At 42.6% G+C, this 15396-nt stretch overlaps 2 protein-coding genes across 4 annotated transcripts in view; one reads left to right on the top strand and one right to left on the bottom strand.

The window, feature by feature from the left end:
• Positions 1-6828, top strand: part of lamb2l (laminin, beta 2-like) — a 58973-nt gene extending 52145 nt beyond the window's left edge. For both annotated transcript variants that reach the window (XM_035159436.2, XM_035159437.2), the window contains exons 27-35: positions 35-219; positions 359-606; positions 1198-1413; positions 1548-1692; positions 1850-2057; positions 3143-3284; positions 3470-3646; positions 4102-4267; positions 6088-6828. In XM_035159436.2, the coding sequence (XP_035015327.1) occupies positions 35-219; positions 359-606; positions 1198-1413; positions 1548-1692; positions 1850-2057; positions 3143-3284; positions 3470-3646; positions 4102-4267; positions 6088-6224 (1624 nt within the window). In that variant the 3' untranslated portion in view covers positions 6225-6828. The remainder of the gene's footprint in view (positions 1-34; positions 220-358; positions 607-1197; positions 1414-1547; positions 1693-1849; positions 2058-3142; positions 3285-3469; positions 3647-4101; positions 4268-6087) is intronic.
• Positions 6829-7436: 608 nt separating this feature from the next.
• Positions 7437-12386, bottom strand: asb14b (ankyrin repeat and SOCS box containing 14b). 2 transcript variants are annotated; one of them, XM_035159440.2, is made up of 10 exons: positions 12243-12386; positions 11044-11190; positions 10918-10970; positions 10709-10840; positions 10476-10634; positions 10133-10378; positions 9391-9559; positions 8323-8857; positions 8083-8236; positions 7437-7991 (listed from the first exon to the last, which is right to left on the bottom strand). In XM_035159440.2, the coding sequence occupies exons 2-10, from the start codon at positions 11166-11168 to the stop codon at positions 7813-7815; spliced, it is 1752 nt and encodes a 583-aa protein (XP_035015331.2). In that variant the 5' UTR covers positions 11169-11190; positions 12243-12386; the 3' UTR covers positions 7437-7812. The 2 variants fall into 2 exon arrangements, with proteins under 2 accessions (XP_035015331.2, XP_035015332.2); XM_035159441.2 differs by having other exon boundaries at positions 11044-11229; positions 12243-12304.
• Positions 12387-15396: the final 3010 nt, after the last annotated feature.

The following is a 15396-nucleotide window of genomic DNA, read 5'->3' as shown; positions in this document are numbered from 1 at the left end:
AGTTTATGTAAATACACCACTTTTTATGTTCCAGGGCTGAGATTGCACTGACAGATGGCCGTCTGATGGGCGTCACCCGAGAGCTAAATACAACAGCAGCAGAAGAGGAGGCACTGAGACGTACACTGAATGATCTGGAGAGAGAACTGAGGGACATCAACACCACTGTGGCTCACAAACAGCGTGTGATCGATGACTACCTCACCTCAGGATTTGCAGGTAGCAAACTCAATTATGTCAATGAAGCTCAACAGCACAACGTCTCATGACAACAAACAAAAGAAGAGTAAATATATAATGAATAATTAGCTGTCAATCATAACTGTCAAACACCAACTCGTGTTCTTGTCTCATCCAGATCAGTTTGAGAAAATCAAGAAGTACTATCGACAGTCATTCGAGGCTGAGCAGAAATGCAACGCTTCAGTGTACAGCCCCTCTGGTGCGGTGGAACAGTCCAAAGAAACCCGCGCTCTTACTGAAGGCCTGCTGGATGCCAGTAGAGACAAGTTCCTCCGCTCTCTGGCTGCTCAGAACAAATCATTGAACGAGCTGCAGCAGAAGGCTCACAACCTGGATGAGAAGGTTCATCTCCTCAGCCACAAGGTAGACAAAGTTTCTTTTGTTCTTTCGATTGTAATTGACTACGGTACTGATTTGTCCAATTTGTTATGAATGTAGTCAATGTATTTTTATGATGAGAACTCTTAATTTATTGCAGTTACAGTGACATCTAGTGGCCTTAAGTCATACGTAGTCGCTAGTGGAGGGTGGTCACAGAAGCAGCACTCAATCACACACAGATACACATGAGTGGATGGTCTGAAATAAGCTAACTGAATTAAAGAAGCCTCTTTTATAAAAAAATAAAGATGAATCACAAGGAAAGATTGAGATGAACTGGATGTATTAGCGGCAGGAATTGTTTTAACCAACCAGACATACTTTTATACTTTAGGTGAGGGCTGATTGCATTGTGCCCCCGTAGATCAATGTATTACTTAGTGAAAACATATTGGAAAAGTAAAAGTCGGCCTGTTCATACCGTGTATTAATACCTAGATCTAATTTGATTTAACTTTATAGAGCTAAACATGGATCATAAATTCTTTTCAGATTCCAGATTATTAATTTCTTTTCTTATTGACTGACCTAATCATCTCAAGGTGAGAGATAATGCATTGTTTCTCCCTTCAGGTATGTGGTGGTCACAGCAATGACAGCGTAAATGGCAGTTGCCCAGACAGCCAGTGTGGTGGTGCTGGTTGCCGAGACGATCAGGGTAATCGTGTGTGTGGAGGAAACGGATGCAACGGAACGGTGAGCGCCTCCGTTGCTGCCCTTAATCAAGCTGGGCTCGCCAGAAACGGTTTGAACGCTGCCAATGAGGAGCTGCAGGGTGTCGCAAAAAAGGTACTGAAAAAAGTTCAAACATTCTGTATTTCCTCTGGATCTGAGTGCCAGTGCATCCTGGTATCTTCCACGACTTGAGACGATAAAAAATAATGATTCTTTGTTGACTTGACATCTCGGTTTCCTGTGTCCAGCTCCAGGACATCGCCTTTCTGACGCAAGATGTGAAGAACCAGGCGATGAACACGCTGGAGAAAGCCCGGAAGAAGAAAGACCAGTTTGAAAACAACAACAAGAAGCTCAAAGATTTCATTAAGAAGATCAGAGATTTTCTCACTGGTATGTTGATCATGATTCAACTGGTAACTCTTCCAAAAGATGGATCTTAAATCAGCTAAACTGAGTTCACCTGCAGGAGGAGAAGTACAGCATGATGTGGTGTTTGAGTGTTTCTGTATTTTGCATCTGTTGACTCTCCTTCCTCCCTGTTGTGCAGAGGAGGGAGCCGATCCAGAGAGCATAGAGAAAGTGGCTCTGCAGGTGTTGGCGATCAAGCTGCCGTTCAACAAGACCACGCTGGACAACATGGTCATGAAGATAAAGGACGGCCTGTCCAACCTCACCAACATGGAGGACATTGTCAACCAAACCTCGCAGCACATCAGCAAAGCCAAGGAGCTGCTTGAAAAAGCTCAACAGGCCAAGTAAGTAATCCTGCTGTTTCTCAAAACAGTAACCACATTCACCATAAACTATGTTTGCTTGCTGTTAGAAGAAGCATATGAAAGAGACAGCAAAAACTAGCAGAACATTTCATTCTTCAGCATCCACCCACAATGCAAAAAATTGTCAGATTGTATTTTAGAGTCACACTTTACTGTTAAAAACACACAACACACTTTTTCAATTCCACTCAAATATTGCTGCAGTATTCCTGTACAGACTGGAGTAAAAAGCTGCGAAGATCTTTTTTATTAACTATGCAGAAGAAAAATCGCAAAATGAATTCCTTCAATGGCAGTAGTGTGAGTGCATGCACAAGAACAACTGCAGCTGAAACTACGAAGATTGACTGTGTGTGTGGATGGTAACAACTTTATGGACAATAGTGTGAGCGAGCGCGGCAAATAGCGCTGGACACAGCTCTGCACACAGCTCTGCACACAGCTCTGCACACAGCTATACAATTATGTTATTATGTTATTACATTTTTTTCCTTATGAAACTGGTGCAGGACAAATTACAATGTGGCAAGCCGACACAGTCTAGATTAGAGGGAAACACAGATTATGGATCACTATGACATTGAAGGTGTGTTAGAATGGGTCTATTGTAGTAATGTAGAGCGTTATCACCAGACTCTGTAGGTTCCCTCAGCTTCACTGTTTCGTTTCCCAGTGACACTTTCAGATGTTTTGTTCAGACACAGCAGCCGTATGTGATCTGCCCAGTAGCAGAGAGTGAAGAGCTACAGGTATTTCCCTCAGGAGTGTTACGGCCACAATCTCAGAATTTCACTGTGTAAGGAGGACGCCATGGCAGAAAAAGCAAAATTATTTTATCAACAGAAAGGTGCCATTTAATAACCAATAGGAGTGTGGAGGCCTGGCCAAAAATAACAAAACATGTGTAAGACCCAGGGTGTTGGAGCCAGAAACTTCCCCCTGACGACTGAACTACCAAACCCCCAACTCAAAAGGAAACTAACAAACAAAAATAACAATTAGGATTTATCACATTAATGTTTCAATTACAACCTTTTTCTGTTTGCTCTGGTGACGTCGTGCAGGAGGCGAGCAGAAGGAGTGGAGGATAAAGTCAATAGCACGAAGCAGGCGTTGGATGTGTCTGAAAAGGCCATCGAGAAAGCACGAACAACCCTGGAAGAGGCCAACAATAACCTGAACAGCACGAGGCAGGCGACTGCGGAGGTACAGCGTGACTCCACATTCGATTACTTAGCTGCAATGTGCCAAACTGCAGGTGCACTTCCATCGTTTTCCATGGTCGACCCCTGCCTGTATAGTGCTTAATTTAATTGCGGCTTTTATTTTCTTTTCAACATAGAAGAGTATATTCTCTCAAATTGCTGAAGTAATGTGTAATTTTCTCTCAGGTGGAGGAGAGGCTGGACCAGCTGGAGGATAAGCAAATGGACGTCATGATGCGTTTGAACAACCTCTCTATGGGGGTGGAAGCTCTGAGGAACAAGACGGAGCAGAACAGACAGATGGCGAAAAACGCCAAAGCCCTGGCTAACAACGCCACTGACATGGCGTCCTCACTGGAGCAGGTAAGCACAGTATATGTTGTGGGTTTTTTGTTAACCCAAAATGTATGAAAGGATAAAAGATTCCGAGGCCTCAGTGTTTCCCACAGAATTAATCAAATCTATGGTGGTAGCCTGGGGTGCACAAGCACGTGCTCAAACGTCACTCACAACAGATTCCGAGTGACAGGGACACAGACTAAAAAGATCTCAAGCAAGAGAGAGAACTGCATTGCTTGGTGGATATGCTCACAGCTGCAACTGAAAATATGAGGCCTGTCAGTCTGCATGGACGGTGAAAACACCAAGTTAGAGATCTCTTATGTTATCATGAGACGTGTCACAAACTGAAACTATGGCGGGAGAAATTAGAATAGGGCAGACTGCCACAGTGTAGATAATTAACGGGAAAGACTTAACCAAGATTTATTTAGAATAAATAAGGTGAAAATGTAACAAGATATTGTGTTTCCTCCCAGAGCTTCAATCACACAGAGAAGCGGTACCATGAGCTGCGGATGAAGGTGGACTCTCTTGGTGCTGAGTCAGGAGATTTGAACAGCATCAACCAGATGGCGAAGGATATGAAGAAGGAGGCAGACGACCTCTTAAACAAAGCTAAGAACGGGATAAAACAACTCGAGAGTGAGTACATGAAGCTGCTCTCCGTCTTAACAAGCTTTTTATTAGTTAGTGTGGTTTGGCTGCGAGAAAATCTGTTGCTTTTTAGCGTAATGCAACAGTTCACCTCCTCTCTTTTGTAAATCATTTACTGTGAGAATGTGGTTGTACTTGTCAGATCTTTTAAGTTTGGCGGAAGTGTCTTTCCCTGGAAATTGAATCAAATACCTTTACGATGCAGTGATGTTTGGCCGAGCTGAGACACACCTTCAACACACACACACACACACACACACACGCACACGCACACGCACACGCACACACATCATACAGGCTCTGACTCTACATCAGCTTTGGCCCTGCAAGGTCCAAGATGGTTTGTAGCATTATGTGGCATTATCATACATAAGTAGATTTTTGTTTTAAATACAACTTCTGTTATAAATGTGATTTTAAACCTACATAGATATATCTATCAAATAACATACAGTTAAGTTGACAGCTCCAAAAGCCCATTAAAGTATGAAGCATCCCATAAAGAGTGGAAAGTGTAACCTTCTTCTCATTAGTGAGACGTTCTTAGACTTTGAGGTGAGGGAGAGTTGAAGACGAAGAGCGGAGGCAGAGATACTGAGTGAGGTGAAAGGGACATATGTATGCTTGTTTTCTGAAAACAACAGCAAGTTAGTATTCTGCTTCAAAAATATAAAAGACTTGACCAATAAGACGTCCGCTCAAGTCTGTGTGTGTGTGTACAAGTCGCTTCAATGTTGATGTGGGCTTAAATCCGGCTCAGGACTGGAATAAGTGAAAGTCTGATACTGATCATCCTCGTGCAGCTCACTACGCAGACGACAGAATGTGGAATGAGGAGTTACTAGTGCACAGATAACCAGAAACCTGCTTACTGTCAGAATCAAGCAAGGATTAATATTGTATCCTGAACAATAACCAGACAGAGAGGACAGTCTGTGCATATATACACCTACACACTGACAGACCATAGTGATGACATGACAAAGAAGTTGAATTAAGTATTATTTAAAATATTGAAGTATCATAAGATGATTATGATTGTCATAAGAAGGTTTATCCCCTGAGTGGGTGGTGTGCAGGGCTGCTTCCAGTGGCTCAAAGTAAATGATTAGGTTTTAAATAGGTTATAAAATAAATACATATAAAATAGGTTGTAACATTCTTACTCAACATTGGTGTGTCTGAGACTGTTCGGGGCCATTCATCAATAAATCAAATTTGATTTGTATAGCCCATATTCACAAAGCACAATTTGCCTGCTTGGGTTTAACAAGGGGCAACATCCTCTGCCCTCAACAAGAGTGAGGGAAAACTACCAAACAACTAGCAGAGAGAGACACATTCCTCTCCCAGGACGGACAGAAGTAGAAAGATGCTGAGTGTAGCAGAGCACATCATCAGAATAACACTGTCTAACATAAATGGAGAGGTGTATCAATGTTTCTATACCAAATGACAGATGAAGGGAGCAGTAATGACAATTGCAATAATAGAGGTATTGCAATAATAGAGGTATATGTGAGGAGGCATATGGTATGTCTAAGCAGCAGTCTAGTTGTAGTAATAATCCACGATCAACTGCCACCATGATCCCGATCCACTGATCTGATGAAGGCAGGACAGTTGAATTTGTCGTGGAGGCTCCGGCTGGTCTGCGTCTCGCTGCGTGGGAGTTCTCAGGTTGTCGTCTAAACCACTGTCTTACTTTCTTGTGATTCCTGTGGATGAGTAAATGAACTATAAAGTTTTCCAGCTGCAGAGTCCCCTCCTGCTGTCGCCCATGTTGACCCCTGTGTCCCTCTCTGCAGAACTGGAGAAAAAGTTAAAGAATAACAAGCAGCGGATGGAGAGGCAGGGCCTGGAGCTGGACGAGCTGAAGGAAAACGCCACCGTGGTGCGGGACGAGATCCGGGATCAGGTGCAGAAGTACTCTAACTGTGTGTGAGGTCGTCACGCTCGCTCGCTGCCTGCTCACCGTTTGCTGCTGTGGTCCGGAGTCCAGTGTGACTGATGCTGTGCCTTGGACAGAAAACTACAACGCTGCTCTGGTTCCTCCATATTTTCACTGCTACTGTAACTTTTACACTTTTAGCCGTCAAGTGTTATATCACAGAAACTTCCTCTGTCCATGTACTGTACCACTGTTTGACCTAGATGTCAACACCACCCTGGGTGCTGTTTGTGTCTTTAAGCTATCACAACACGTGGATCACTTTTTGTTTCATTTTATACACCATGATAATTGATGTCATACATAATAATACAAAATATATCAGAGTATGTTATTAGAAAACTGTTATTTGACCAAAAGTGCTTTTAGGATTTTGTGTGTTTTGCTGTAATTTGACCACATGGTGGTAGTTTGCTATTTACACTGACATTCCTATTAAGAAATATATAGAAACAGATTTTGAAAATGAAATGTTGTGTTTATTTTTATCACTAAAAGAAACTCTCAATTATATACCTATAAAATATTCTTATAAACAAAATGAAGTCTGACTCACATGATGGAGACAAATAAATTTGATACATTTTATGTAAATTCATGACGTTGTGTGTGTGTGTGTGTGTCTGTCATAAAGTGCATATGTTGTTGACAAACCCAGGTATGAGTTGGATGTATGTACATACACATTTGTTTTCTAAATAGTTTTAGCTTTACTTTTCAGACTAAAGGCACGGTCACACATATGTGAATGTGAGGCGATTACTGCCGGTCAAAGTTCACCAAAGTAGAATTCCTTCCAAAGCCACAGGAAGCATTTGTTTTATGTCTACTCATCTGCTAATGCTGAGTAGATGAATGAATTTTCATTTTTCAGTGAACCATCCCTTTAACTTTAATTCATAGTCACAAGGGGGCGCCGCATACTTAGTAAGACAGTCTGTGGTTTGCAGACAAAAGCTTCAGCACCACCCAGCTGTGGAGATGGATACTGCATCAACTTAGAGAAATGTGATGGACATGGTATTTTGTCCATGATATGGAAGTGAAACCTTTTGACATCACAAAGAACAAACTGTAGAAACCCTTGAAGGTTTGTTGACGCAATTACCACTCTTGTAATACTTCATCCTACCACCAGGTGGAGACAAAGAGGCAGAACAGCCTCCTTTCTTCCACCTCACATCATAAGAGAAAGACACAGTTTTATGTATTTTTCATGACTTTATAAACATTTTGATTGGATGCATGTTCTGTTGCTCTCATTTTTATTTCATATGATTAATTAACAAAATATATTTTTGCAACTTTTTGTATTCGCATTCTAAATTAGATGTAATTACACAAAGACGCTGAGTTTAAAATAAGTATAATTACGATGATGGTAATAATATCCTTATGTCAGAGAATCTTCAATAAATCTTCAAACAAAGAATTGAATTGTCACTGTACATAACAGTAGTAAATAGGTTTCCCCCCCAATAATATTGCAAAGCATTAAGTACATAAAACACAACAACAAAGCAAACATTGACTGTCTTCGTCCCTCTGTCTGTGAGAGCTGTAAATCAGTGTGTGTGTGTTTTTACATGGGGTTCACCATGCTGCCCCTGCTGTACACATCAAACTCCTTGAAGCGGAGGTAATCTTTCAGCCTGGGAGGAAGAGGAAGGAAGTTGATGAAGGCCGGGGATCTCAGGCGCAAGCGGCTGAGACGCTCCCTAATCCGCAGCCGACACAGGTGCTTCAGGCTCCGAGCATTTCCTGAGCGTAGAGAAAAAAAATCATCAACAATACACTTTTGCTGCCAGGTAAAACAATAAATGGTCCAAAGAAGGATCACGGCAGCTCTTACTTTGAAGGTGGCAGATCTCCTGCCACTGTTTCTGCTCCTCCAACGTGTCCTTCAGTTTGGTGCAGAAGGACACGTGGTCGGTGTAGTCGAGCATGATGCGCACCACCTGAGCAGACAGGTGCTTCAGCCACGACACGGTTATCACCTCACAGAACTGAAAGGCCCAAAGAGACACGGTGTGAGAGAAAGTCTTTACCTCCACGTCTCCTCCTGTGTCTCTCGGAAGCAGCTTCGTCTCACCACCATGTCTTTGATGACGGAAGTCGTCCAGGGGGCGTAGTCGTGGGAGCTGTCGCCATAAGGACAGTCAAAGCAGCGTTTGACATCATACCCATGGTTCAGGATCATTCTCAGCATGACCTCGTCTTTCAGGGCGTACTGCAGTGCCGAGGGGAAGTGAGTGGTGTTGATGCGGGAGTAGTAGTTCACATTTGCCCCGAACTTCAGCAGCGTGTTGATCAGTTCATAGTTGCCCTGTCTGAGGGCCACCTGCAAACAGTTGATAGGGTCCTGGTTCACCATGGCCCCGGCCTCTAACAGCAGGCGGGTGCACTGAAGGTCATTGTTGGACACCGCGAAAAAGAGGGCCGACCTGCGATCGTCGTCGTAGCTGTGTCGCAACCTGGAGTGCAGCATGAAGTTTGGGTCATAGGCAGCTTTGAGCAGTATCTCCACGCAATGGGCATGAGCCCCGGCAGCCGCAGAGTGCAGAGGACTCATCCCGCTTTCCTTCACAGCGTCCAGTGTAGTCACTGGGATGAGCTGCTCCAGTGCCCTTTCACAGAGGAGACCACGTTTAATAACACACACTCTGTTTGAAAAGATGCTGAAACATTTCAGACCCGAACTGCAGAGGACGTCCACAGAACGCAGCAGGAGATTCTCCGCAGAGCAATCACAACAACACAGAAATCTCTGTGGTGAGGGGGGGAGGGCAGCGGACAGTGGCAGGATGTAATGTATTAATTCTGCGGTATAGAGATCATTTGTTTTTGTTTATCGACTCTTTTCACCATAGGCTCCCTTGTCATCTTTTTGTCTTTAACGTGTGTCGCACCGCTTTTTCATGCGGCCATATTTGTATTCTTTTTGTTATTTTAATATTTGCATCTTTCGCGTGTGGGAAACATCATCAATGCTGTGGATCCTGAGGAGGATCTCCTGCTGTGCTCTCAAATCGTCGACTGTGGACATTGGACGTTTTACTAGTCGCCCGCAGAATGTCCTCAGAGAGTCCGGAGGCTCTCACTTAGACATTTGCAATCGGAGTTCAGTGCATGTCTGAAAGCAGCTACGGATTGTCCTCACAGGCGGTGTCCGTGGTAGGCCACACGGTGAATTGGCAGGTGGCCGCTGTAAAGAGGTAGGTTGGGATCGGCTCCGTTGTCCAGCAGTAAGGTGATTATGTCAGGGTTTCCTGACGCCGCTGCGTCAAATAAAATAGTTCCCGAGTCAGATTCACACCACACATGGGCTCCTGCAGAATAAATACATAGGAGGAAAAGAATGGGTTTAATTTGCAGATTTGAAAAGAGGAGAATTCATATATTTTACAACATTTATCCACAGATTTATGACTTTTTAAATTCATTCTGCAAAGCTTAAATAAGCCAAAAGGCTAATTGTGTTGTAACCCTTTACTTTTCCACCATAAGTTGTCAGAGCAACTCAAATTGTGATGAAAAAGAGACACGGAAAAATATTTGCCACTATTTCCGAAAATACCTCCATTATTCCAATTGTCATCGCTGCTCCCTTCTTTTTTTGTATAAATACTTAACCTAACCCTATACATTGATACACCTCTTCATCTATGTTACACACTTTTCTCGTGAATGTTGTAAATATAATATGTTGTTTTGTTACAAACGACATCTACTGCACTTCTGTCCGTCCTGGGAGAGGGATCCTCACTTGTGGCTCTCTGAGGTTTCTACATTATTCCCCCCCCTGTTTTTTCTGGTACTCTTGTTGAGGATTAAGAACAGAGGACGTCGCACCTGGTTAAACCCTAGGATACAAATTGTGATTAGTGAAGTTGGGCTTTGACCTTTCTGTAACAGGCCCTCCACCACGTTCAAATGTCCGTTCTGTGCAGCCAGAGCCAGCGGCGTTTTCTTTCTGACGTCACATGCGTTTGGGTCAGCACCGGACTCCAGGAGCAGGTAGACAAAGTTCTCCAGGCCTAAAAAAGCACATTCATGTAGAGCGGTCCTGTTGAGCATCCCGGTCTGGTCCACTGTGGCTCTGTAGCGGAGCAGCAGGGTGGCCAGGTCGTACTGGTCATTAAGGATAGCTGCAAAATTATGGAGTTGAAGAGAGAGATACATTTTTTTTCTTTAAATCTTTAAATGAAATGCATTTTGCATTCAGATGAATTCGCTGTCAGGTACCTGCCACTAAAGGAGAATCCTGCTCGTCGTTCTGCAGATCCGGGCTACAGCCGTTCTGCAGCAGGAATGTGGCGTTCTCTCTGATTCCATGGACCACGGCTAGAAACAGTGACGTCTCACCCTTCAGAGTGCGGCATTGGGCGGCCCCCGGGGGTGAGGCTGGAACATCAAACTAATCAACATGCAGAATTTAACAAAAAGAAGATGATTTTTTTGTGTTTTAACTTAACTACCTGAGAAAATGATCTCTAGTATCCTTTTATTGAGCTGCACTGCAGCCTCATGCAGAGGGATCCATCCTCGCTCATCCACTCTGGACAGAGTCTCTGGCTGCTCGGCCAGTCTGTTCAGTGCATCTTCATCCCCTGCACATAAAGACACATTATAATAATAACTTTTGATGAGATAAATAATCTGATTGAGCAAAAATACAACATTTTACCCTCTTTGATCGCTTTGAAAATCCCATCAGGATCATCACTGGGTTTCAGATCACTGCCAAATAACAATAATTGAAATTAACAATGAACAGAAACAGACGTTTAACACTGCGCGGTTAGAGATTTACCTCGGATTCAATCCTTTGAGTTTCCTATACTGAACCAGACTTTGTTCAATTATATACTGTGTTGCCTCATCTTCATCAAAGTCATCGTCTGATTGACAAAAACCGTCCTCTGTCTTTGTGGTCATCTGAAATGCACAAGGAGTTCCTCTGGAGAGATAGAGTAAAGATCACCATTAAACCGGACACCTGAGAACAATTGGTAAATAGGTAGGTAAGTAGGAAGGTAGGTAGGTAGGTAGGTAGGTAAGTAGGAAGTTAGGTAGGGAAGGTAAGTAGGAGGTGGGTAGGTAGGTAGGTAGGTCGGTAGGTAGGTAGGTTGGGTTGTGTAGGTGGGTAGGTCAGGTAGGTCGTGTAGGGTAGGTAAGTAGGTAAGTCGGTAGGTAGGTAGGTAGGTAGGTAGGTAGGTAGGTAGGTAGGTAGGCAACAGTGGGTAGGCAAATAGGTGGTTGGTTGGTTCGGTAGGTAGGTAGGTGGGGCAGGTCAGGTAGGTAAGTCTGTAGGTAAGTAGAAAGGTAGGGGTAGATAGGTAAGTAGGTAGGTAGGTAGGTAGGTAGGTAGGTAGGTAGGTAGGTAAACAGGAAGGCGAGTGGTAGGCAGGTAGGTAAGCAGGTGCAGGTGAGGTAGGTGAGGTAGGTAGGAAGGTAATGTAGGAAGGTAGGTAGGTAGGTAGGTAGGTAGGTAGGTAAATAGGAAGGTAGGTAGGTAAGTAGGTAGGTAGGTAGGAAGGTAATGTAGGAAGGTAGGTAGGAAGGTAATGTAGGCATCCAGTAGCTTAAAACACACATACAGGACGAGAGAAGCACTTAAGAAGTATGGAGGTAAAGTAAAACGCTTTGCAAATAGTCAACAAACTGTCAATTATCATATTAAAATGATTATTATCTACTAATTATATAGAAAAAAACCTAAACTAATGAGGAAAACTTTGTGCATGGGGGGTTATATATATCCAGAAACAAAGATTATGACGTGGAATTGAAATCAACATGACACAGTATTTTGACAGCTACAAACTCGAGGGCAGCAACTAAATCTCTCCTGCAACAGCAACGGCCTGCAAGCTCCACTATACTCATTCTAGTTTTAATAATAATACAATTATTAACTTGATTTTTATAGCACCTTTATAGAGACGTGTGTCACTATAGGGATAAATACAAAAAAAATAAAATAATAAATGCAACGTTTCTATTTGTTACCTTCAGTCAAAACGTAGTCCTCCTGCTCCTGTGGTCGTATCTTTCAACAGTGTGGTTCCTCAGTGTCCACACATACTGGAGCTATTTATATCTCCTCCACTATAAATACCAGATCACGGGGTCTTTGCTGCCACCACCTAACTTTGACCCACTGCTAACTACCACCAATCAGCTCATAAACACATTTACAAAGAAGAAAGGCAAATATTTAAAAAAAGAAAACACTTGGTGAGATCTGGAGAAAAATCTCTTTTTTAGTGTATCAGATCCAATTCGGATAGTTTATCTAGGCTGTTAGCAGCTCTTATTCTTGTGTTTCTTGCGGCAGATTCAACTGAACGTGAATGACTTTCATCCACAAACTACACGCATGCTGAATAACACCATTGGAGAGGATGGACTATCCTAACCATCGATGCTTCAGAAGAAAGTGTCTGAAGGTGCATCATCCTCCACCATGTAGATCCACTCATACACTGAGCTAGTGTATAGGATGAAGGACTCTCCCACACTCTCCCGTCTGAACCACACAGCCATGGGAAAGTGCTCAGCTTTGTGGAATGCATCAAAAGACCCAAGACGGCAGAACTCCTGTCAGAAGTGACAAAAGAACAGTTGAAAACACCATGCCCAACACGTTGGAATTCTATGTATGACAGTTTGAATCAGCTGGCCACTTTAAGAGACAAACTACCTGAAATGATGGAAAAACTTCAGCTCCCTCCATTCAAAGAGGTGGAGCTTGACTACCTGGCAGAGTACTGCAAAATCCTGAGACCTATTGCAGTAGCCATAGATCGGCTACAGGGTCAGATATCCTGCTACTATGGTGAACTTATCCCTACCCTTTTTGCTGTGCAATCCAAACTCCATGACCTACAAGCCTCCAACCTAACACCTCTCCCTTTTACAAGCCATCTTGGTAGGTTTTGAGAAAAGGTTCAGTAGTTATCTGGAGTTGAAGACAGATGTGAACGAAGCCATCTTGGCAACAGTCACTCACCCATTCTTCAAAATGCGCTGGCTACCACCACGACTGTCAGGAGAAAGGAGGCGAATCCTTTCTCCTGGCGGTTAACACCAGAAATATTTGAAAAGTTAGTTGTTCTTAAAGGCAACTAAACTGGCTACTCAGCGGTTGGGTCTCAAGAACCAAAATGGAAGGATTATTATGTCATAAAGATGTCAGTGTGAACCTGTATGACACACTTAACACTGTAATATAGAACTATGTGGCCTACCATGCCACTGGCCAAGGTACAGTAAAAGAGAAGTAAGTAGGCTACTCACTTGTTAAGTTACCTGTTCACTTTTGTATTGATTTACTATTTACCTTTTATTTGTATTCATTTTTCTGTGCAGAACTTGATGTACAGTAATTTATTTAGGCTCTTTACCTGTGTACAACTGGTTTTAATTCTATATTTTGCTTTTATAGTATACATAGGCCAAAGTTTATGGGCTGTTAAGTCCCATTAATAAAAATATATATATACATAATAAATCAAGTTGTTGTCTTTTAATAGCTTTGCTTAGTTACATTGACATTCTGTGACTGTTCTTCCTTTCTGTGGGGTTCACCAGAGCTTTGTGTACATTATATAGCCCAAACCTGAATGCTCTGCTATACCAAATTGTGAGAAAACGGAAAATCCAGAAAAAGTATTTCCTATATTTTAAATACAAAATACATGTATTATATTTTGTTACATTTTCTGCCACCAGTATTTTGTATTTTATTTTAATACATTTATTTGAGGGGTATTTTGTATCAAAATACATTTTGATGTATTTTTGCCCATCTCTGGTTGTGGGAACGTTTGGCTTTATCCATATTTTCTGGATCATACTATGTAAAGTGCCTTGAAAAGATGTAATAAGGTATTTGGCACCATGCAAATAAAATGGAATTGTGTTAAAATAAGTCTGGGGTCATGACTCTGGCCTCTTGTAAATGATTCAAAGACTATTTTGGACCTTCTTTGTAAGATTTTTTGTTTGGACTTTTCTGCAATGGACTGTGGTTTCCTTCTGTGTCAATTTCAGGATTTGTCTTCTTTATTTGGCACACTGAGTTCTTTGTTTCCTGTTTTATTTTGAAAGATCTTCCCTTATGTGTTTATCTCTCTTAATTTCCTGTCGTTGTCACTTCCTTATATGTTTCACCTGTTGAGAAAAGGAACATGTAGGGAAAGAGAATCGTTTTTACACTGAAGCAGCAGTTTATACAAGCAGGGAAATTAAGCTCAGCAGCACCAGTTTGTCTAATGTCAAGTTTTCTTGTTACATGAAAAATAAAGTGTATGTGTCAATATATTTCAAATGAAGCTATTACCTTTTTATTGAAAAATAACCATGCGCCTTTTTTTCAGTTTCTCTGTTTTTGATTTTCCTCTCCATATGCATCCACACCAGTGCTCTATCCAGTTTGGAAACATACGTGTTGAAACCGTAATGATGTTTTATTTTTCGCATTGTTAAGAAACTGAGTATCCACAAGCATCAAAGTGCTTAACGTTTCACAGTAAAGTGCTTCAGTCTTAAACAGTGTGTCGTCTTCTCTGTGACAGTAGGAGTTGTACACGTTGTGGCATCACAAGGGGACAGGTTGTGGAGGGGCGCTACATCCTCACCCAGGATCAGTGCCCACAACCCAAAATGGCCGCCGGGCTAGAGACTACAGCTCCCAGACTGCCTCATCGTGCACCCAGCTGCAGGTGCTTAAGGCCCCTAATTGAGGCAGGGCTGGGAGACTGAAGAAAGGGCAGAGGGGAGAGCACCACGAGAGAGGAGCTGGGCCCGGAGTAGGAGAGAGAGAGGACGCCTACATGGAGGAACAGCTACTGAGGACCTTGCAGGGTTGGATTACTTTTGTTTGGTGAAGAAACCACTTTCTCCTCCGGGACGCTTTATGTTTATTCATGGAATGTTGTTTATTTTTTGATTGAAAGGAACTGCCAGTGGGACGGACCAATAAACCTTTATTTTTCATTTATACTGTCTGATGGTGCCTGTTTTACGCTCTCTTTTGCACTGCCCCGCCCTCGGGACAACCCGTGACACTACAACGTGTACAGAGGCGACTGGACTAGCTTGTGTTTCTTGAAGACATTTCAGTTAGAACTGAAGAAGCCTCTTGAACGAGAGTTCAAGA

The sequence above is a fragment of the Hippoglossus stenolepis genome, chromosome 6 (genome assembly GCF_022539355.2).
Source record: "Hippoglossus stenolepis isolate QCI-W04-F060 chromosome 6, HSTE1.2, whole genome shotgun sequence".
NCBI classification, from domain to species: Eukaryota; Metazoa; Chordata; class Actinopteri; order Pleuronectiformes; family Pleuronectidae; genus Hippoglossus; species Hippoglossus stenolepis.
This window is presented reverse-complemented; position numbering and strand designations above follow the sequence as displayed.